The sequence below is a fragment of the Amblyomma americanum genome, chromosome 3, assembly GCF_052857255.1.
Source record: "Amblyomma americanum isolate KBUSLIRL-KWMA chromosome 3, ASM5285725v1, whole genome shotgun sequence".
Lineage (NCBI taxonomy): Eukaryota > Metazoa > Arthropoda > Arachnida > Ixodida > Ixodidae > Amblyomma > Amblyomma americanum.
In genome coordinates this window covers 68789498-68812196 of record NC_135499.1, presented here as the reverse complement: position 1 = coordinate 68812196, position 22699 = coordinate 68789498, and the positions used below count along the sequence as shown (strand labels likewise).

Here is a 22699-nt window from a genome sequence, read left to right as displayed (position 1 = left end):
TGGTGCAGGGGGGCCCTTTTTGGTTGTATCCGCAGGAGCTGTCTGGCTTGAAAATGCAGCAGATGTTTGTTTTGCAGTAACTGCACGGCGAGCGTCACGGCGAGACATGGGGTGATGCGATGACGCCAGAAGGACGGCCACTTTGCGTTCTTGTTGCCAACGGGGGCAGCGCGGCTCGGTTGATGTGTGCGTGCCGTTGCAGTTAATGCATCGCGGCCGGGGTGAGTCACATCGGGACTTGTGGTGATCGCGTCCACAGCGGAGGCACCTCGGCTTTGCGGTACACACAGCAGTGGCATGGCCGATGACACCGCACTGCAGGCATTGGAGCGGCCTCGGTAGTCAGGCGCGGACGGGGCGGCGCAGTTTGAAGAGGGAGACCTCTTCGGGTGGGTGGGTGCCCGCGAAGCGGAGTATGATGTCGTTTCCGCTTCTCGTGCAGGCTAGCACCGGCACCTTGCACTCGATGCCCGACATGATGTCCTCGGTCGAGAGCGCGCGGTCCACGCGAAACACTCGACCGGTGCAGCTGTTGCCGCCGGCCTCCTTGGCTCGGACCTTGATGTCGCAGATGGTGGTGATGCCGAGGAGTGGGTCGAGGTCGGCAGATGCGTGCGCGTCCACGGCGACCACGTTCCGGCGGAAATTCACACGCACAGCTTTCACCCCCGGTAGTTTGGACAGTTGAGCGGCGATGGCGTCTCTTGTTGGCTTAAGATAGTTGGCCATCCTGTCCACGGGATAGTAAAGAACGGTGGCGATGCCCGACTTCTTTCCCTGTTGTGGTGGTGCTGCGGTGAAGCGCGCTGCCGACGGCTGAGCGGCAGGAGCCAGGGGAGCCGCTGCGGTGGTTTGTATGCGGCGTCTTGGGGCATTCCTCGCTGGCTTTTGTACTGCGGCGCCAAGCCCCTTCGCTGTCGCTCTGTCGGGCTCCGCGGGAGGGGGAGTGGGGAGCCGCCTGGCCGGAGGGGCACTGGCTCTTTTTTCTGCGTAGGCGAGAGCAGCACGTTCGTAGTCTGCCTCTGTGAATGCTTCGGCCGGGGCGGGGTTTGTTGTGGCGGCAGGGGCGGGGAGCACATTGCTGTCTGCTTCTGGAATGGCTGGATTTTGGGAATCCAGGCATGTCTGGGTGTCATCGTGTTGACACGCCGCGTCAGCTGTACTCGGCTTGATTGAGAGCAGGGCTGGGCCGTGGGCTGCTTCGCTACGGCTGATGGTGACAGGTGTGATGCTGTCGAATCTTCGTAGCCGCGGTGGCGGCGGTGTTACAAAGGTTTCAGCGCATCCACCTTTGCTTGCTTCCTGGCCGCTGGCCGCATTCACCGAGGATGTGCTGGCGATTGCGGGTGCGTCGCCAGGTGGAGGGGTCCTCTGTATCGCAGTGACCAGGCGGGCCGCTTCTCCTTGGGTCTGAAGGGTGGCGTTCGCTTCAGTGATCAGTTTCTGCAGGCTGCGGGAGCACCCGAAGCTGTTTAGTCGCCTGTGACGATGGAGGGCGTTTCGGATGCCATCCTCATCGAGCATGTGGAGGGCATCTTCTTCGTCCGCCATGGTTCAGATGGTAGGGGTGCCGATGGTCAGGGGGCTGGAGGGGCCATGGCACACAGGCCACGGGGAGTGGGCCTGAGCTAGGCTATTGCGTAATGGAAAAAAAGGAAAACTAAATGAAAAAAAGGGAAACTCTGGGACACGGGAACAGGCGGACTCGATGCCGCGAAGGGAGCGCTCGGGTAAACAGGAGAGGGCACGAAAAACACGTTTTCTCCCTACGGAGGTCGGCGATCATCCCATGCACATTCCTCAGAGCTAGCATATTCCTGAGGGCTCACTTACCCAATAATCAACCGGTATTCACTCGAACTACGAGGAGGAAGAGGAGCAGCAGAGGAGAGAAGGTGTTACCCTCACACAATGGCACATGCCCACATAAGGGGCCAATCCTCCTATGTGGGCATGTGCCATTGTGTGAGGGTAACAACAACAAGAGGAGCAAGAAAGGCTGGTTGGTTACGATCTTTCTGTACATTACGATCAGCGCCAATGTTGCCAGCGCTTCTGAAGTAAATTTACACTGCAACTATACGCTTCACGTCGCCTTCAATACAGTGCGCCACAGTCTTTTTCGGTCATGTTAAATAGGGCTATGAACAGCACTGGTGCACTTCTGATTTGACGAGCACCGCTGCCAAAGCTAGCACGCCTCTACGCACCGAAAGGCTAGCTCGCTGTTGTAGCTACGCTGAGAAAGTAGGCGTATTTTCCCGTGACACAGTGCAAGTACAGTGATATGCAGCGCTGCCGCTCCAGGTTTTCGGTCAAGCCTTCACCAAGTAAGTAGGAGCGATATGCGTGACAGAATGATTTTCCATTGAGGCCGAAGTGCTTCCACAGCTTACAAATCGTTGCATGGAGAATGTCCAACACAGTTTGCCTTCTTACTTTTCTATTTCTTGCAAAGCCAGGCGTGAATTGCATTGGCGGGCCTTCAACTTTCTTCACCCCTGTGACATCCCCAGGATTCTGGACCATGCGCCTCGAAAAACCGGTCGCGCCATCTCGCGACAGCCGGCAGCGCGGCGGTGCGTAACTCAATGGCGACGAAAAATAAAAATTGATATTTCGTCGCGCATAACAGTTAGAAATAAGCTCTCTCGCCTAGATGTTAAATGCATCTTAAAGTTTCATTTAGTCGAGTTTCATCGATGTAGCTTACATATTGTGTTTGCCATGAGCAATGATCTATGACAGCATGGAGCCTATGGCGAGGTCCTGAAAAATGCCCCACTTGACTTCAATTTATCGCTCACTACAGCCCTATTTTAAAATATATCGACAAGCTCTAGCAGGTTCACGTAGGGTAATGTCCTACCTTTAAGGAAATATAAGGTATTTTACATTCCAATGGCGTAAAAGTCTTCCTGCGCTATTTCACTATTGATAATGCATCATCAGCTTTTTCATGAAACGTGTGGCGCCCTCTCTCGGTGCGTTGGAAAGGCACACGTCCCTGCTCGCGGCCGGGCTCGAGTAGCGGAGGCGGCTCGATTCCGGCCGTGCCCTGCTACAGTGTCCCTGCTTTGGTAGGTTGCTTTGGGAGGTTGAGCCTGCCGTACGAATGCGCAGTTTTATCAAAAGTGCCCCCATCGGAGGGAGGCTATGGCCATGGGCTGCTACATAAAATGCTACAAGAAAGCGTGTGCCTTCTATGAGGTATATAGAGGAAATTATAAGAAGACTATTTTGCTTGACAGGTACATTTTTCACTAAGCGCGTACAGTGACCACACCGGCATAGGTGATAGTGGAATTGCGTACGCAATAACAGTGCAAAGCAATGAAGCTTCTAGGTACTTTCGTTCAAGCAGTGAAATTTGTAATTCCCGGACGCTCATACTTAGAGCTCACTCACCGATACTTGTATGTGGTTCTTGCACTGTGCATTCAAAATTGTAAAATCGTGTCTTAATGTCTACATTTCAACACTCATGTTATTAGCCTCAATAGCAGAAAGCTCTTCCAATCTTCTGTCGATGTGGTGCAAGTGCAGCAAGGATGCGTTGAAGTGAATGTTGCATGTGTTGCACATAAGAGGCGGCAAACCTGATGCTGCTTTTTATGCCAGTAGGTTATTTGTCCAATGTAACAATTAGTAGTGTGGTAGTTCACATTTTTGTCTAGGTTGGTAAAGTGCTTCTCACGATTCGATCGTTCGCCGTCGAGAAGGGGTTTACCATTGCTGTAATCGATGCTAGTTTCGGCAATTCTGTCAAAGATGTACGTGAAGGATGAACCGCTAACGAAGACTTCATAGAGTGGCATGCTGGGAACTATTCTGAAGAGTGTGCCATCAGTTCGGCAAGCCAGTAACTACGCCGTTACCCAGAGCAGCAATCAAGAGTCAAACTCTAGTTAAATGTTCTTGATTATAATCTAAATCTGCTAAGAAATGAACAGAAGTTATTGTCCGATAACACGATGTTTAAAAGATTACTGGTTTTCTCCAGTACGGTGACTCGGCGCTCCACCCAACCCGTTTGTGCAATGCGCCGCTAGCGCGATTCATTAGCGACAGGACGCTACATGCTCGCGGCCCTGAATATGCAGTGAATTTACCGTGTTGCGAATATGTGCAACAATACCCATAAGCACTTTCGCACGAGTGGCGCGAACATATTTTTTTTTTTGCATAAGTTCCAACCTAACCTCGATTTTTTTTCTGCTGCTCTCCTATCTACTTGTCGCTATCCTCTCTCTTTGCTTTTAATTCCACCGGTTGCAGTTCCAGTGCTTGAGGGATTAGATAGCAATCGCTGGGCCGGCAACATTTTTAGCTTCCTTTTTGTATTCTCGTCAGTTGTTGTTGCCTCTGAAGCTGTTGGCAAACTACTACTTCTTGGATGTGTGACTCCCGGGGAGTTAGCGCGGCTTTTTAAGCGCACAAAACCGCGGGAGTCAGAAGAGGGAGCCGTTTCCACGGAACGATCCAGCGACTTTTAAATGTGCCATGCATCTCCATGTTCCTGGTGCTGGCTCCCTTCCCCTGTAGAGCGGACGGAGAGAATTTCAAGCCGTGGAGAGAAGGGGTTGGGGGGCGATGAAAGAACAACTTAAACCGCGAAGAAAAGTTCGGGGAACCTGAAATAGCTTCAAGCCATGAAGAAAAGAGCCACCGAGAGCCCGGCGATCCTTCCATGGTTATAAACCGGACCCCCCTTCCAACGCGTACACGAGCGCCCGCGCGCTGATGCCGACATCTAGCACGGACGCCTCACCTAGGCTTGCTGGCGTCTCCTGCAGTGCGCATGCGCAGACCGGTTTCGGCTTACGCTAAGAGCGCGGACGCTGAGCGCATACGCCCAGGAAGGGCCATTCGAGTTGGCGCCTCTAGGCCTTTTTTGGGGTGGGATGACTGTCTTTGAAGTGGCACAGGAGGCCTCCGATAATGATGTCCGGCTTGTGTGTAGTTTGCATCCCTTCCTTTCTGAGAACACTGGCCAAGGTTTCGCAGACACCCTTTACGTACTAACTGCATAGGCGTTTTTGCCACCACCGTGTCCTTAGCATAAACATATCGAGTTGTTTTCGTTGCATCTTTTTCAGTTTTAGATGATACATCGAGTGAAGAATCTTGGGTATCCATTGCCTAGAAATGTTTTCTTTTGCTGATGATGAGTTTTAATGGCGCACTGGCAACCTCGCACCAAGCGCAATGGGTTGAAGTGTTTTCTTCAACACAATGTTAGGTGGAAGACCATTTTCCGAGCACTTCAACTCAAAGAAACCAAGCGCCAGGCTTCGAGAAAACTTCTACCCATTGGAAATTAGTGGGTACACGGCGACACTGCGGGACTAATCACACACCGTCCTCGAGCCGCATGCTCAAAGCGATGTGTCATTGCTGTTGTCGCTGATATTAAAACAAATATGCAAGAATTGGGAATCGTCTTAACCAAAACTTGCTTGAATTCCACCCTACCCTTAGGGCACAATTTTCAGCACTGTTCCTCCCAAAAAGGCTACGGGAACAAGACGCACAACACGCAGCATCAAACGGAATAAGAACGTGGAGAGGCGGTAACGGAAAGGGCCAAGGATGATTTGAGCAGGTGCATAGGTACGGAGAAATTCTTTTTCAAGAGCTACACGGGCAGCCGGTAGCAGGGTGGTAAGAGGGAGGAAGAAAAGGACAGTGGGGAGGGGTCTCCTGCTGTGCCTTTGCCTGCCTTTCTTGTTTTTTCTCCTTTTACTTTTCCTCGAATCGTGGAGCGCAGTCCATGGTTGCTTTTTGGATGCGCTGTTTCTGTTCCCTATGGTGCGAAGCACGAGCTGCACGACATAGTCGGCGCCTCTGCGAAAACGGCCCGGAAAGGTCATGGACGCACTCTTGCCTCCAGGCTGTCACAAAAAAAAAACTTACAACCGCTAATGTGTCAGTCCTGGCAAAGGGTTTCTCCACACGCAGACAAAAATCTCCCAAAAAAGACATCAGAATTTCTGTAGAAGATTCTTTACTGCCTTCCGCCAAACTAAGGAATTCCACCAGCCTTGTTAAAAGCACAGCGCATGGCACAGGTAGACAGTGCCACCAAAATCAATTTCGGACGAGTTAGCGTGGTTACGCCAGTTGCAACTAGGAGTGCTAGCACTTCGGTTTTCAGTGCTGTTTCAGTGTTCGGTTCCGTTGCGCATAGATGCAGCTGATGAAGACGACGATATCCAAAATACAGCGCAAGAGACTAGTATTTTATGACGCAGAATGTTCGGCTGCGGCGGTGTGGCAGTCGACGGCGGCAAAAAAGCGCTCCGCTGCCGCCGACGCCGGCGAATCGCCCGGAAAAACGCTCCATGCGGGCCACGCTTAACGCAGTAACCAGCAAAACGTATGCGTTCTCGCCGCCTCGGGTTCGAAACTCACTCGCGGCCGTAAAACATTTTCGATTATTTTATTTCAGGTCAAGTAAATTTCAGACATACAAAGAGGCCACGTCGAAATCCAAAATTGAAGCCTCAGTGCTGCAATGAAAAATGCGACCCCGTTAGCCCGCTGTTCTACCAGCTTGTGGAGGCAACGGTTGGTACCAATGCGGCCACTCGATGGAACCGCATCACCGAGTGGCCGTGGCTCTCATCTGCTCACTCACTGAAAAAGGCAGCGCGTTGGAAATGTTTTCCTTAAGCCCCAACTCGATGGGCACATCCTAGGTGTACGGCAGAGCGCCTGCGCGCCCAGCCCCGCGCCGCGTCGAAAAAAGGCATCTACCTCCATGCTCTTTAGTGCTGGCGCGTTCCCCCACGAGCCGACTGAAATAATTTCAAGCGTGAAGAAAGGGGATTTGGGGGAGCTGAAAGGACCACTTAAACCGCGAAGGAAAGTTCCAGGAAACTGAAAGGGCTTCAAGCCATGAAGAAAAGAGTCCCCGAGAGCCCCCGCGGTTTTCCTAATGTTGTAAACCGGACCCCGCTTCGGATGCGCGCGCAGGCGCCCGCGCTCAGGCGCGGATATCTGACGTGTACAGATATCTATGACTTGACTTCTATTAGCAAAAATTGCCTGCAATTAGCAATTGCCTGCTCGCGATGTTCCACAAGTCTGTATGCCTCAGTTTTTATCCTTTTTACTTTTTTAATGAAATATTCATCAAAAATTTTTGTAGTGCAGTATGTGCACACTTGCAGCTTGAACGGTTTACTATGTCTCTTCACTCAATGCTAAAACTCGCATTCTCGCTGGTACGACTAAACGACAGTGAAATGCTTTGTTTGTGCTTGTGGCGACTTATATGTGCAGTAAATGTTCTTCGTTCTTCGCCATATTTGTGATAATCTTCCTTGATGTGCAATATTTACACGCTGTATCTGTATTCATGTATGATATGTTTATATTTTTTGTATCGCGCCACGCTGTGTTGTTTTGTGTTTTTTGGGTTTAATCAAGATTAGGCCAATTGTGTTTTATAATTACTGCAGTGCACGCTTGAAATGCCTTCGCAGTGCACCTCTGGCTGTCTATGTTCCCTGCGAAACGGCGCGGTTCATGTGGCTGACCTCATTGTAGCGCGAATGTTGTACCTCTCCTTTCCTCACAACCAGCCTAGTGATGTGTGGCGGTTGCAAGTGGTACACGTCTATGTAGAAAGTGTAAAGTTTTGCCATACTTAATATTTACTACCGACACTTTCTCAAGCTGGTTCTGTGCATAAGTGCATTGTGTATTTCTAGCAAACTGTCGAAATGTATCGTTTAGACTTTTTCTGCGCCATGATGTGATGCGATAATAAATGTATTCTGTCATGTCAAGTAAACTGCCGCTTTGATTTTTTGTACGAGTTTTTGTAGCGATTATTACGGCAGCATTTCGAGCCTTCAACGTGGCGGCGCCGTGGTGGTGGCGGCACCGCCACCCTGTGGCTGCGTGGCTGTAGATGCGCCGCCACCCTGTCACGTGGTTGATCACGTGGTGCGGCTGATCACGTTGTTGGTCACGTGTTTGGTCACGTGTTTGGTCACGTGCCCAAGTCCCACTCGGGCAGCTGTAGCTATCGCGTCCCTCCAGGTTTAACCAAAGCTAAACCACCGTTATTTTTTTGCAACTTGCACAAAAGGACAGGAACAAAGAATTGAGCAAAACACTCAACAGGTTAGGAAATTCGGTAGGCTGAAGAAGTTAAACTGAATGTACGCATTGCTACATTTAATTTTCGCTATTTTCAACTTCACCCCTGAACCTAATATGGCCTCCTTTTGGAGATTCTCATTTGCGATGGCATGTTCTATCTGCGGCCGCCTCAGCATTCACAGTTGACGGCGAGGGGACCGAATTCCCGGGGGTATTCAGCGTCGGTCGTAATCGAGTCACGTCACCATGCTGGTGAGTAACGTCATGTAGATCCGGGCGTCAGGGTACGTTAGTAAATTTCAGCTTTAACATAAGTGATGTGTCTCCACTTGGATCCCAATTTAGATCAGTTACGGAAAACAACAGAAGGAACGAAGAGGACCGGGTGGGACGCATTGCTGCCGTTATATGATCTCTAATCGTCTTTGAAACATTTGTCAGGAAGTGCTTTCAAATACGTGAAAAGGTATGTTTGGCGCATCACAGCTCCAGCTGCCGCTGAGCGAGTTCTTACAACGTGAAAAAGCAATGCTTGCTTTCCGATCCCTCATAGTTATGTCACACCCAAGAATAATTGTGGAATCTCCTTCATCACGCTTTTCCATAAGCCGTATAATATTTCCATGCGTTTTGGTTTATGGTTTATCGTCTCAAAGCGACTCAGGCTATGAGGAACGCCGTAGTGAAAGACTCCGTAAATTTCGACCAGCTGAGGTTCTTTAACATGCACTGAAATAGAACAGTACACGGACCACTAGCATTTCGCCTACATCAAAATCCAAGCGCTCCATAACGATCGCAAAGTACAACATTGATGACTTGACTACACAACTCCTCATTGCGGCAGCACTATGAGCAGTACTTTTGAACAAAGAAAAGAAATCGCGCTGAAATTAAGAAATTTGGGGAACACTTAGCTCCGCCTTGTTGGTATGATGCTATAGCATTAACAGGTCTTTTCTGCGGCTTGGTGTCCTCTGCATATTTTGTATTCGAAATTTCAGGCTATTTCGCATGGTCTCATGACGTAACATTTAGCCCGGCGAGCAATGAGCACTCGACCGTATAACCAGCCAACAGCCACCCGCTAGGTAGGTAGGTAGGTAGGAAAGACTTTTAATGCTCTAGAAAGGTGCTAGTAGCAGACGAGAAAGAAGAGGTCCATCTTCCTTCTTTTCACAGGGCTCCGCTGAGCTTCGCTGCTCGTTGGGCGTGCTGGATCAGACCTTGTTGGCAACCCAGATCGCCGCTGGAGAGCCGGCTCTCCCACTGTTCCGCACTCAGGTCTTTGCGAAAGCTGTCGTTTTTACTGCATTCCCACGTGATGTGGTACAACGATGGTTTGCTGCCACACCACGGGCAAGTGTCCCGATATTGCGTCGGGTAAATCTTGCTAAGGATATGCAGGTTTGGGAATGTTCCTGTCTGCAATCTTCGCCAATACACTGCCTCTAGTTGATTTAGATCAGGATGAGGCGGCGGAAAGCGGATCCGTACCCCCTTATAGTAGTTGAGAATGTCTGAGTACGTAGGACTGACTCGGTCGGGTAGATCGTCCGATTGGGAGGAAGCTCGGCTCGTATACCCTCGAGCTACCTCGTCGGCGCGTTCGTTCCCCGCTATGTCGGTGTGTCCTGGCACCCAGTAAATGCTATGTATGACTTTTGGTGGGGTCGCGCTCTGGAGGAGCCGGAGCGCGGCGCGACCTATGCGGCCGTTCATGTAGTTACGGCACGCTTCTCTCGAATCTGTAAGGATGGTAAGGGACATGTTGCTTCGATAACCGGCTACCGCCGCTAGAGCTACGGCCAGCTCCTCCCCTTCGGTTACCGTGCAATCCCTCACTGAGGCGCTAGCTAATTCCTTTAAGTTCGAATCAATAACTACCGCCACTGTGCTGTTATGTGAGCTTCTTGTATACGGAGCCGCGTCCGTGTATACCGTTGTGGATTTTGTAGCTAGATTTTGTTGTACATACCTCGCCCGGGCTGCCCTACGGGCCGCATGCAAGTTGGGGTCCATGTTCCGGGGAAGGGAGCGAACCTTTAGCGTCTGGCGGATTGCGTCCGGTATGCTCGCAGTACGATTCTCGAATTCCGCAGTTCCGCCTAGCCCCAGTCGGCTAAGGAGCGAGCGCCCCGTAGGAGTCTGCTGGAGCCTAGCTAACTGCGTGACCAGTTGGGCTTCTTTGATCTCTTCGAAGGTGTTGTGAATTCCAAGAGCCAATAGTTTTTCGTTGGAGGTGTTCATTGGTAGATGCAGGGCTGTCTTGTAAGCTTTGCGGAGTATGGTGTCTGCACTATCCACTTCTCCTTTGTTGAGGTTGAAGTACGGGAGGGCGTAACCCACGCGACTAACCACCAGGCTCTGAACCAGGCGCAGGGTATCCCCCTCTCGCATGCCGCTCCGCTTCTGCGACACGCGCGTGATCATTCTGGCGACCTGAGTGGTCGATTGCTTGAGAAGGCCGAGCGTATGGCCGCATCGCTGGTTGCTCTGCAGCCACATTCCCAAGACGCGTATCTTGTCTCGTTCGGGAATTAGCTGTCCTTCGAGGGAGACATTGAGGGACCCTTCCTTGTGTTTCCCTTTGTGGACTCGCAGGAGTTCTGATTTTTCAGTGGAGCAGGCGAGGCCTCGTGCACTGGCATATTCTTCCACGCAGGTAGCCGCTGCTTGCAGTCGTTCTTCTTTCTGGCCGAGCGACCCAGTGGTAACCCAGACCGTGACGTCGTCAGCGTATATTGCGTGCTGTATGCCTTCGATCTTCTCGAGTTGTCTTGCGAGGCCGATCATGGCCACGTTGAAAAGTAGTGGCGAGATGACGGACCCTTGAGGTGTGCCTTTGTTTGGGGTCGAAAATTTAGCGCTACGAAGGTCTCCGAGCCCAACCGTTGCAGTGCGGTTGGAGAGAAAGGCCTTCACGTAGCTGTGAATTTTCTCGCCGCAGTGGAGGTTGTCGAGTCCTTCCATTACAGCCGTGTGGCTAACGTTGTCAAAGGCTCCTTTGATGTCGAGGGTCATAACCACGTTCTCGCCTACGCTCGGGACGTTGGTGAGGACTTCCTCTTTGAGTTGTAAGAGGATGTCCTGGGTGGAGAGGTGGGCTCGGAAGCCGAACATACTGTGGGGGTACAGGTCTTCGTCTTCCATGTAGCTTTGGAGCCTCCGAGTAACGACTCGCTCGTAGAGCTTGCCTAGGCAGGAGGTGAGTGAGATAGGTCGGAGATTTTCGATCTGGAGTTTCTTACCCGGTTTGGGGATCATTACGACCTCTGCATGCTTCCACTCTTCAGGAACCGTTCCTGCGGCCCAGTGCCCGTTGAGGAAGGTGGTCAGTTGGTCGACCGCCTCGTCGCAGAGGTTGCGTATGAGTGCGTTCTGGATCTTGTCTGCTCCCGCCGCAGTGTTGCGCGTGCATGCCTTTATGGTAGCGAACACTTCTTCCCTGGTGATCGGCCTGTCTAAGTGGGTGTTCGGTTTCCCCATGTATGGTTTCGCGTATGCCGCAGGCAAGGTCGTGCCGTAGCATTTCTCTTTGGCCTTATCTAGCAGTTCCTCTTCCGTACCCTCGAAGGTGTGGACGAGTCTGCGGATAGCTTTCCCGCTTTCGGCCCTGGTTTGGGTAGGGTCGAGGAGGGTCTTGAGTATACGCCACGTTTTGGCCGTGCTGAGGGTGCCGTCCAGCGAGCTACTGAACTGCTGCCAGCTCTGCCTGGCCAGTTGGGTCGCGTACTCCTCCGCTATCTTGGTGACTTCTGCGATCTTGAGCTTGAGCTTCCTGTTAAAGCGCTGCTTCTTCCAGCGCTTGGTGAGTCCTCGACGTGCCTCCCACAGCCTGATGAGCCGAGGGTCCACCTCAGGTGTTTGCTCGGTGCGATCCACTTCCTGAGTGTACCGCTTCTGGATGTCTTTAAGTTGTTGACGCCAATCATCTATGGAAGTAATCCCCCCTTCCAGGTCCGCGCAAGCCTTGCGGAAAGCCGGCCAGTTGGTGATCTTGGCCGTGCCGAGCTTGCGCTTGATGTTGGTGGCTGCTATCGTGGTCTTCAGGATATAGTGGTCACTGCCTAGATTCTCCAGCAGATTCTCCCACGTTGCGTGCTTCACTCCCCTGACAAACGTTAAGTCCGGACACGTATCCGGGCAGATCGAAGTGCCAAGGCGCGTGGGATGAAGTTGGTCTGTTAAGAGGGTACATTGGATCGCTTCCGCCGCGTCCTCGACCTGTATACCTTTGTGATTATTAGTGGGGTATCCCCATTGCTGTCCGCGAGCGTTGAAGTCGCCTACAATGAGCAACGAGTTGCTTTTCGCAAGTTTGCTGGCCCCTAGAAAGAGTATATCAAAATTCGCGTCCCGCTGGCGAGGCGGGCTATAGAGGTTTACTAGAAAGACACTGTTTTCCTTACGCTTCTTTTTGGGAATAATTTCCGTCACTAAGTGTTCAATTTTGGTGTTGGGAATTGGGTCATGGGCTATGGCTACCAACTTTTTGCTGACCAAGGTTGCCGTGCGTCCGCTATCGTAGCACGTATATCCCCTGAGTGACGGTGTCGTGTTAGTTTCCTGTAAAGCTATTATATCGGGTGTTGAACCTTGCGTATGTAAAAACTGCATTAGGAGTCCCTGCTTTTGGCGGTACCCCCTGCAGTTCCATTGCCAGATTTCTAGTGGAGTTTGTTTAGCCATTGTTATGGGCATTGTTCTGATTGGAGCCTTCAGTTCCGAAACGGCGCTCGTGTATGAGCCTGTCCCGGGCCTCGTTTGTTATTCGTTGCGTATTTTGACTTTTGACGTGGCTGCGGAAACTTTGGTCCTGCAACGCAACTTTTTGCTGTAGTAATGTGATGTTCTGTTCTGACAGGTTGAGTTGGACCTGCAAGGCATCTAATATTGCATGAGTTTGTCGGAACTGTCCTTCGGTGCGAATCGTGAAATCCTCCATGCGCTGCATGAAAGTTCTGAATTCTTCGGGGCTCACTTCTAAAGGGGTTGGAGATCGTTGCACTTCGGCCGCCGGAGTCGGGGGCCGCGGTACGTGCCCTGTTCTCTGAGCCTGCATCTCTTTAATGAGGTCATCGATTTTTTTTCGGAGATGTGCATTCTCCTCTCTTAGAGCTTTAATTTCCTTCGAGTTACGCGTAATATTATCTTGATCCGAGTGCGGAATCAGTGGGCTTGGAGATCCCGCTCCCCAGCTCACCTTGACGCCGCCCTTCTTCTGTTGTTTCTGCGGCGGCTGCTGCTGCTGCTGCTTCGGCTTGGCCGTTGACCGGTTTAGCGGCGGGAAAGAGTCATCCCTGGATCGGCTCTGGCTGTGATCTCGCACGGTGCTACGGCCTCGGCTCGAGGAGCGGCCATGGTCCCGCTCCGAGCTAAGCCACCTGGGTCGGCGCTCTCGACTCAGGTGCGGGTTCTGCTGCTGCTGCTGCTGCTGCTGCTGCTGCTGCTGCTGCTGCTGCTGCTGCTGCTGCTGCTGCTGCTGCTGCTGCTGCTGCTGCTGCTGCTGCTGCTGCTGCTGCTGCTGCTGCTGCTGCTGCTGCTGCTGCTGCTGCTGCTGCTGCTGCTGCTGCTGCTGCTGCTGCTGCTGCTGCTGCTGCTGCTGCTGCTGCTGCTGCTGCTGCTGCTGCTGCTGCTGCTGCTGCTGCTGCTGCTGCTGCTGCTGCTGCTGCTGCTGCTGCTGCTGCTGCTGCTGCTGCTGCTGCTGCTGCTGCTGCTGCTGCTGCTGCTGCTGCTGCTGCTGCTGCTGCTGCTGCTGCTGCTGCTGCTGCTGCTGCTGCTGCTGCTGCTGCTGCTGCTGCTGCTGCTGCTGCTGCTGCTGCTGCTGCTGCTGCTGCTGCTGCTGCTGCTGCTGCTGCTGCTGCTGCTGCTGCTGCTGCTGCTGCTGCTGCTGCTGCTGCTGCTGCTGCTGCTGCTGCTGCTGCTGCTGCTGCTGCTGCTGCTGCTGCTGCTGCTGCTGCTGCTGCTGCTGCTGCTGCTGCTGCTGCTGCTGCTGCTGCTGCTGCTGCTGCTGCTGCTGCTGCTGCTGCTGCTGCTGCTGCTGCTGCTGCTGCTGCTGCTGCTGCTGCTGCTGCTGCTGCTGCTGCTGCTGCTGCTGCTGCTGCTGCTGCTGCTGCTGCTGCTGCTGCTGCTGCTGCTGCTGCTGCTGCTGCTGCTGCTGCTGCTGCTGCTGCTGCTGCTGCTGCTGCTGCTGCTGCTGCTGCTGCTGCTGCTGCTGCTGCTGCTGCTGCTGCTGCTGCTGCTGCTGCTGCTGCTGCTGCTGCTGCTGCTGCTGCTGCTGCTGCTGCTGCTGCTGCTGCTGCTGCTGCTGCTGCTGCTGCTGCTGCTGCTGCTGCTGCTGCTGCTGCTGCTGCTGCTGCTGCTGCTGCTGCTGCTGCTGCTGCTGCTGCTGCTGCTGCTGCTGCTGCTGCTGCTGCTGCTGCTGCTGCTGCTGCTGCTGCTGCTGCTGCTGCTGCTGCTGCTGCTGCTGCTGCTGCTGCTGCTGCTGCTGCTGCTGCTGCTGCTGCTGCTGCTGCTGCTGCTGCTGCTGCTGCTGCTGCTGCTGCTGCTGCTGCTGCTGCTGCTGCTGCTGCTGCTGCTGCTGCTGCTGCTGCTGCTGCTGCTGCTGCTGCTGCTGCTGCTGCTGCTGCTGCTGCTGCTGCTGCTGCTGCTGCTGCTGCTGCTGCTGCTGCTGCTGCTGCTGCTGCTGCTGCTGCTGCTGCTGCTGCTGCTGCTGCTGCTGCTGCTGCTGCTGCTGCTGCTGCTGCTGCTGCTGCTGCTGCTGCTGCTGCTGCTGCTGCTGCTGCTGCTGCTGCTGCTGCTGCTGCTGCTGCTGCTGCTGCTGCTGCTGCTGCTGCTGCTGCTGCTGCTGCTGCTGCTGCTGCTGCTGCTGCTGCTGCTGCTGCTGCTGCTGCTGCTGCTGCTGCTGCTGCTGCTGCTGCTGCTGCTGCTGCTGCTGCTGCTGCTGCTGCTGCTGCTGCTGCTGCTGCTGCTGCTGCTGCTGCTGCTGCTGCTGCTGCTGCTGCTGCTGCTGCTGCTGCTGCTGCTGCTGCTGCTGCTGCTGCTGCTGCTGCTGCTGCTGCTGCTGCTGCTGCTGCTGCTGCTGCTGCTGCTGCTGCTGCTGCTGCTGCTGCTGCTGCTGCTGCTGCTGCTGCTGCTGCTGCTGCTGCTGCTGCTGCTGCTGCTGCTGCTGCTGCTGCTGCTGCTGCTGCTGCTGCTGCTGCTGCTGCTGCTGCTGCTGCTGCTGCTGCTGCTGCTGCTGCTGCTGCTGCTGCTGCTGCTGCTGCTGCTGCTGCTGCTGCTGCTGCTGCTGCTGCTGCTGCTGCTGCTGCTGCTGCTGCTGCTGCTGCTGCTGCTGCTGCTGCTGCTGCTGCTGCTGCTGCTGCTGCTGCTGCTGCTGCTGCTGCTGCTGCTGCTGCTGCTGCTGCTGCTGCTGCTGCTGCTGCTGCTGCTGCTGCTGCTGCTGCTGCTGCTGCTGCTGCTGCTGCTGCTGCTGCTGCTGCTGCTGCTGCTGCTGCTGCTGCTGCTGCTGCTGCTGCTGCTGCTGCTGCTGCTGCTGCTGCTGCTGCTGCTGCTGCTGCTGCTGCTGCTGCTGCTGCTGCTGCTGCTGCTGCTGCTGCTGCTGCTGCTGCTGCTGCTGCTGCTGCTGCTGCTGCTGCTGCTGCTGCTGCTGCTGCTGCTGCTGCTGCTGCTGCTGCTGCTGCTGCTGCTGCTGCTGCTGCTGCTGCTGCTGCTGCTGCTGCTGCTGCTGCTGCTGCTGCTGCTGCTGCTGCTGCTGCTGCTGCTGCTGCTGCTGCTGCTGCTGCTGCTGCTGCTGCTGCTGCTGCTGCTGCTGCTGCTGCTGCTGCTGCTGCTGCTGCTGCTGCTGCTGCTGCTGCTGCTGCTGCTGCTGCTGCTGCTGCTGCTGCTGCTGCTGCTGCTGCTGCTGCTGCTGCTGCTGCTGCTGCTGCTGCTGCTGCTGCTGCTGCTGCTGCTGCTGCTGCTGCTGCTGCTGCTGCTGCTGCTGCTGCTGCTGCTGCTGCTGCTGCTGCTGCTGCTGCTGCTGCTGCTGCTGCTGCTGCTGCTGCTGCTGCTGCTGCTGCTGCTGCTGCTGCTGCTGCTGCTGCTGCTGCTGCTGCTGCTGCTGCTGCTGCTGCTGCTGCTGCTGCTGCTGCTGCTGCTGCTGCTGCTGCTGCTGCTGCTGCTGCTGCTGCTGCTGCTGCTGCTGCTGCTGCTGCTGCTGCTGCTGCTGCTGCTGCTGCTGCTGCTGCTGCTGCTGCTGCTGCTGCTGCTGCTGCTGCTGCTGCTGCTGCTGCTGCTGCTGCTGCTGCTGCTGCTGCTGCTGCTGCTGCTGCTGCTGCTGCTGCTGCTGCTGCTGCTGCTGCTGCTGCTGCTGCTGCTGCTGCTGCTGCTGCTGCTGCTGCTGCTGCTGCTGCTGCTGCTGCTGCTGCTGCTGCTGCTGCTGCTGCTGCTGCTGCTGCTGCTGCTGCTGCTGCTGCTGCTGCTGCTGCTGCTGCTGCTGCTGCTGCTGCTGCTGCTGCTGCTGCTGCTGCTGCTGCTGCTGCTGCTGCTGCTGCTGCTGCTGCTGCTGCTGCTGCTGCTGCTGCTGCTGCTGCTGCTGCTGCTGCTGCTGCTGCTGCTGCTGCTGCTGCTGCTGCTGCTGCTGCTGCTGCTGCTGCTGCTGCTGCTGCTGCTGCTGCTGCTGCTGCTGCTGCTGCTGCTGCTGCTGCTGCTGCTGCTGCTGCTGCTGCTGCTGCTGCTGCTGCTGCTGCTGCTGCTGCTGCTGCTGCTGCTGCTGCTGCTGCTGCTGCTGCTGCTGCTGCTGCTGCTGCTGCTGCTGCTGCTGCTGCTGCTGCTGCTGCTGCTGCTGCTGCTGCTGCTGCTGCTGCTGCTGCTGCTGCTGCTGCTGCTGCTGCTGCTGCTGCTGCTGCTGCTGCTGCTGCTGCTGCTGCTGCTGCTGCTGCTGCTGCTGCTGCTGCTGCTGCTGCTGCTGCTGCTGCTGCTGCTGCTGCTGCTGCTGCTGCTGCTGCTGCTGCTGCTGCTGCTGCTGCTGCTGCTGCTGCTGCTGCTGCTGCTGCTGCTGCTGCTGCTGCTGCTGCTGCTGCTGCTGCTGCTGCTGCTGCTGCTGCTGCTGCTGCTGCTGCTGCTGCTGCTGCTGCTGCTGCTGCTGCTGCTGCTGCTGCTGCTGCTGCTGCTGCTGCTGCTGCTGCTGCTGCTGCTGCTGCTGCTGCTGCTGCTGCTGCTGCTGCTGCTGCTGCTGCTGCTGCTGCTGCTGCTGCTGCTGCTGCTGCTGCTGCTGCTGCTGCTGCTGCTGCTGCTGCTGCTGCTGCTGCTGCTGCTGCTGCTGCTGCTGCTGCTGCTGCTGCTGCTGCTGCTGCTGCTGCTGCTGCTGCTGCTGCTGCTGCTGCTGCTGCTGCTGCTGCTGCTGCTGCTGCTGCTGCTGCTGCTGCTGCTGCTGCTGCTGCTGCTGCTGCTGCTGCTGCTGCTGCTGCTGCTGCTGCTGCTGCTGCTGCTGCTGCTGCTGCTGCTGCTGCTGCTGCTGCTGCTGCTGCTGCTGCTGCTGCTGCTGCTGCTGCTGCTGCTGCTGCTGCTGCTGCTGCTGCTGCTGCTGCTGCTGCTGCTGCTGCTGCTGCTGCTGCTGCTGCTGCTGCTGCTGCTGCTGCTGCTGCTGCTGCTGCTGCTGCTGCTGCTGCTGCTGCTGCTGCTGCTGCTGCTGCTGCTGCTGCTGCTGCTGCTGCTGCTGCTGCTGCTGCTGCTGCTGCTGCTGCTGCTGCTGCTGCTGCTGCTGCTGCTGCTGCTGCTGCTGCTGCTGCTGCTGCTGCTGCTGCTGCTGCTGCTGCTGCTGCTGCTGCTGCTGCTGCTGCTGCTGCTGCTGCTGCTGCTGCTGCTGCTGCTGCTGCTGCTGCTGCTGCTGCTGCTGCTGCTGCTGCTGCTGCTGCTGCTGCTGCTGCTGCTGCTGCTGCTGCTGCTGCTGCTGCTGCTGCTGCTGCTGCTGCTGCTGCTGCTGCTGCTGCTGCTGCTGCTGCTGCTGCTGCTGCTGCTGCTGCTGCTGCTGCTGCTGCTGCTGCTGCTGCTGCTGCTGCTGCTGCTGCTGCTGCTGCTGCTGCTGCTGCTGCTGCTGCTGCTGCTGCTGCTGCTGCTGCTGCTGCTGCTGCTGCTGCTGCTGCTGCTGCTGCTGCTGCTGCTGCTGCTGCTGCTGCTGCTGCTGCTGCTGCTGCTGCTGCTGCTGCTGCTGCTGCTGCTGCTGCTGCTGCTGCTGCTGCTGCTGCTGCTGCTGCTGCTGCTGCTGCTGCTGCTGCTGCTGCTGCTGCTGCTGCTGCTGCTGCTGCTGCTGCTGCTGCTGCTGCTGCTGCTGCTGCTGCTGCTGCTGCTGCTGCTGCTGCTGCTGCTGCTGCTGCTGCTGCTGCTGCTGCTGCTGCCGCTGCTGCTGCTGCTGCTGCTGCTGCTGCTGCTGCTGCTGCTGCCGCCGCCGCTGCCGCTGCCGCCGCCGCCGCCGCCGCTGCTGCTGCTGCTGCTGCTGCTGCTGCTGCTGCTGCTGCCGCCGCCGCCGCCGCCGCCGCCGCCGCTGCCGCCGCTGCTGCCGCTGCTGCCGCCGCTGCTGCCGCCGCTGCCGCTGCCGCCGCTGCCGCCGCTGCCGCTGCCGCTGCCGCTGCCGCTGCCGCCGCTGCCGCTGCCGCTGCCGCCGCTGCCGCTGCCGCTGCTGCCGCTGCCGCTGCCGCTGCCGCTGCCGCTGCCGCTGCCGCCGCCGCCGCCATTGTTGTTTCCGGGACTGCCGGCCGCCGGTCGTGCTGCCCCGGAGCTCCTCAGTAGTCTTGAGGCGTCGACGGCACTCCTTGTGATCGAAGCCGCAGCCTCGATTTCAGTAGGGCCGGTGATTGCCCCGGCATGACGCCGTGAATTACCGCACGCTTCAGGTCGTCCGGTAGGGCTGGATAGGTGTTGGTTGCATAGGTCTGGTCATTGATCGTGAGCTTTTCGATCTTCCTGAGCACGTCGCCGATGTCCAGGTCGGGCGTGCTCGCAATCATGATGTTCGATCCGGGCCGGAGTCTCATGATGAAGTCTTCTTCCTTGATCGTTCCTCCGCTGGCCGCGACGAGGGCTTGCATTGAGTGGTCGACACGGATTTCGCTGATTTTTAGGCCTCCCTTGGGGCGATAAATGATTTTGATATCATCCTTCGGTAGCGGCGGCGGACGTGGCCTGATCTGCCGCTGCGCTCCCGCCAGATGTGGTTTTAATGTAAAGCGCGGCACGCCACTCGCTCGCGTCTCTGCTCCGCCAGCTGCGGCTGTCGGCGCTATCTTGTTGCTTGCTTCTTCCCGGGGATCGCCTGGCCCCTTCGAGCCTTTTTAGGCGCCGTTTGTAAGAAACAAGCTGCCAACGATCCATGTCTTCGTCTTGCAGTGGGTCGATGTCGGCCCCGTCGTCCCGCTGCGGTGGCGAGGTCTCCATGGCCTCGGTCACTGCGTCCCCAATTCCGGGGCTCGCATTGACCGGTGGCGCGGCAGGAGATTCGTCCGTACTTTCAATATTCGCCGAACCTTGGGCCGAGGTCCGGGTAGGTTCATTCATGATAGGGTCGTCAGCGTCCCGGAGTTCCATGCTGGCCGATGTCTAGACACGCAAGCACCGCACGGGGCCGCCCCGGGAGCGCGCTAGGCCTACGCTAGGCTCAGCGCTCCCGGCCGCAGGTGGTCACTCGAAAGTCCGATAAAAGTCCAAAAAATGGGCCTACCGGCTCAAGAGTGGTGCCGCCGTGGTCCAGGTGACGTTATCCGTCGATGTAGCCGAAAATTTTCGGTGGCCCACGTGAAAATTGGGTCGGAATCTTCGAAAAGACACGGAGCCGATGTGGAGTGCGTCCGTCCACATGCGAACGCCCAACGCGTCGTCCCCACCCGCTAGTGCACCTCCCATCTCGGACATGTGACGGCGCTTGGTCATGTCACCAGGTATCGTAATCTAGTATCTTAACACGGCTCAGCCACAGCGTTTAATGCCGGGATGCATGAGGCGTTTTTACGGCGTGAGGCCGGCGATTTTCACCCGATGGTGAGCGCCGCCACCAATGTGGACCTACGAGATAATTTTCGCACGTCGTCCGACGACGGTTGATGAGGCGGCGGCTGACGCGAGCGAATAGGTGCGCAGAAAGCCCGCTCTTTTCCGATATGACTGCTTGCGCACGTCGCCGTCGACGAGGCCGCCATGGCCGACGAGCACGTGGCGACTTGGGGGGCGGGCATGGAAACGTGACTGTCTTGAAGATAAACGATTCATCAAGTATAGCATGTCTTTTTTTTATGGGGACATGAATTACTGTCATATGAAAATGGGCGCGCGCGTTTCCTCAAGGCCGGTGGAAGAAAACCACGCGCGCAAAAAGCCTGTGTTGTCTCGAGCGTGTGGTTCTCGATATCTGGACATGTTCATGCGGAGTAATGTGATGAAAAAAAAAATCCGACGGATCTGGTTGCATGTTACATTCTCGAATTTCCTGTTTACATTATCCCTACGTCATAAGACAGGCCGGTGATCAGCCATGGAACTTAAAAACTTCACATCCTGAGCCGGCCCTCGCCCTCCTAACCAAGCCAAACTTGCGACAAGCCAAGTGGGAGCTCCGCGTTTTTGCGCCACTGCATGCAATGGACTCTACCGTGGCGCGCGCGCGCACACCCACACACTCAGCCCAACACACACACACACACACATGCAGAAAAAGGCAGTGAACTAGGGCGCCAGAAAGTCGCGTGCATGCAGGTACAATTCCTATACAAGCGCATCCCGAAAATGGTTACACGTTTAAATGGTATTATTCAATAATTTGTACGCTGAGCAACCTGTCACCATACTTGCGTATAAATGCAGGAAACACATGTGTGCAAGCAGCCTAGGTAAAATGATCAGCGCCGTTCGTAAGTAGAAGGCAGCATATTTTCATTTTTGCGAAAGCATAGCAGCTCATAAGGAGGAAAATCAGGCGTTGTCCTCCCCAGAGGTTTGGAAAAACCACGTGACCTAATCAGAAAAAGAAAAATTAAGTTTCGTAAATAAAATACTTTCCGAAGTGGGTTCCGCACCCACGAAGGGAACCCGCCGCATTGGCTCAGTGGATAGGGCGCGATGTCAGTGCACGCTAAACATCCCCAGGTGGTCTAAATTATTCCAGAACCCTCCACTACGGCACCTTTTTCTTCTTTTTTTTTCACTCCCTCCATTTTCCCTTTACGGCGCGGTTCAGGTGACAGCCGATATGAAAGACAGATACTGCGCCATTTCCTTTCTCAAAAAACCAATTTTCAATTTTTACTTTCAAGGTTAGTTTCTAAAATTGGTTTTGAGGAAAGGAAATAGCGCAGTAACTGTCTCACATATATCGGTGGACGCTCGAACCACGCTGTGAGAGGACTGGCCTCTGGCCCACTTGAAGGTCAAAACCGTAAGCACCGCGAAATCGTTACGAGGTAGCATAGTGAAGCTTTCGCATCAAAAGTGAAGGAAAATAATGTTGCCGGCCGTAGCAATTGCTATCTAATATCTTAACCACCCGAGCTGCAGCCGGCGGAGGAGAAAGGGAAATGATATCGAGGAGAAATATAAAGGGGAGCGATAGCAAGGAAGCACAGGATCGAGTATTCGGGTGTGGCTCAATCCCCGGTCCGCTTTCGAAGGGGGATGCCATTCACATACCTGGCTTAATATCTCATATGGGCCCTTGAGGCTTGGGTGTTACGCATATTTTTGAAAGTATGGCGAAGTGCTTGGCGTAACGCACTCTGGCACAGGTCAGCCCGGTATTGCACTGCCTCCGGGATTGGCCCGTGGCCTACGGGCTATTGCGCGCGCTTTTCTTCTGTCTCTTTACTCCCATCTTTCACCTCCTACTATCAGCACGCAGGCAGCTGGGCGTGGCTCCGCAATGAGCCAGTAAGCAAGCCCGTGCTTTTCCTTTCGTCCTTCTGTCGACAACTCAACTCAACTCGAAAAAAGGAAGCACAGGGGCTCGAGCTGGGTTTGGGTATCGTCGCCTTCATCAACTTCCATTCGGGCGGCGTGAACTGATCAGCTTGGCTGGCCATTGCATTAGAGCAGCACGCCATCGCCGCAGCCGAACACCACGCTGCAAGCTTTCTCCTTCACAGCTCGTCAGTAGACTTAATTGTTGTCCGTAATTTTTTTCCCCGTTGCGAAAAAACTTGACAATTATGGTGAGTCAGGTTATAACTGCAACCTCTTTCGAAAAAATAAAAACACTGACGTGTAAACAAATGCGCAACACAAGGTTCTTACTGATGCTTATACGGCCGCTAGTTCTGTTCTGTCACCAGTCATCAGATTTTCTGTACAGCAAAACACCATTTACCATGAAGACACAGACAGTCCCACGGGGAGAAGTTGGGTGCAGCGCTAAAAAAATTCTATTCCACGCATTATGCTCTGGACTCACTGAGTGATAGCTGGGCCTTGGCACAATTCTGGAACGTTTAGCCATATCTTGTGTGATGTGCATATATACCGCCAGTAGTTTTTGACAAATGGCCCCTCAAAGTCGGACAAAGACGGGGCGTGTACACCGCTTCAACCCCAACCCGACTTCTTTCTTTTCTTGCACCGCAGT

General features: G+C 55.6%; 1 protein-coding gene across 1 annotated transcript; it reads right to left on the bottom strand.

Annotated features, from left to right (window-relative positions):
- Nucleotides 1-1577: 1577 nt before the first annotated feature.
- On the bottom strand, nucleotides 1578-19184 carry LOC144123806 (uncharacterized). The gene is made up of 3 exons (XM_077656552.1): nucleotides 18955-19184; nucleotides 18156-18682; nucleotides 1578-1585 (listed from the first exon to the last, which is right to left on the bottom strand). The coding sequence occupies exons 1-3, from the start codon at nucleotides 19182-19184 to the stop codon at nucleotides 1578-1580; spliced, it is 765 nt and encodes a 254-aa protein (XP_077512678.1).
- Nucleotides 19185-22699: the final 3515 nt, after the last annotated feature.

Coding starts and splice junctions, on each gene's coding strand:
- LOC144123806 (XM_077656552.1), bottom strand. CDS start 19,184: ATGCAAGCCCTCGTCGCGGCCAGCGGAGGAACGATCAAGGAAGAAGAC. Junction 18,683..18,954: donor ATTCACGGCGTCATGCCGGG/GCAATCACCGGC, acceptor CGGCAGCGGCAG/CGGCGGCAGCAGCGGCGGCA.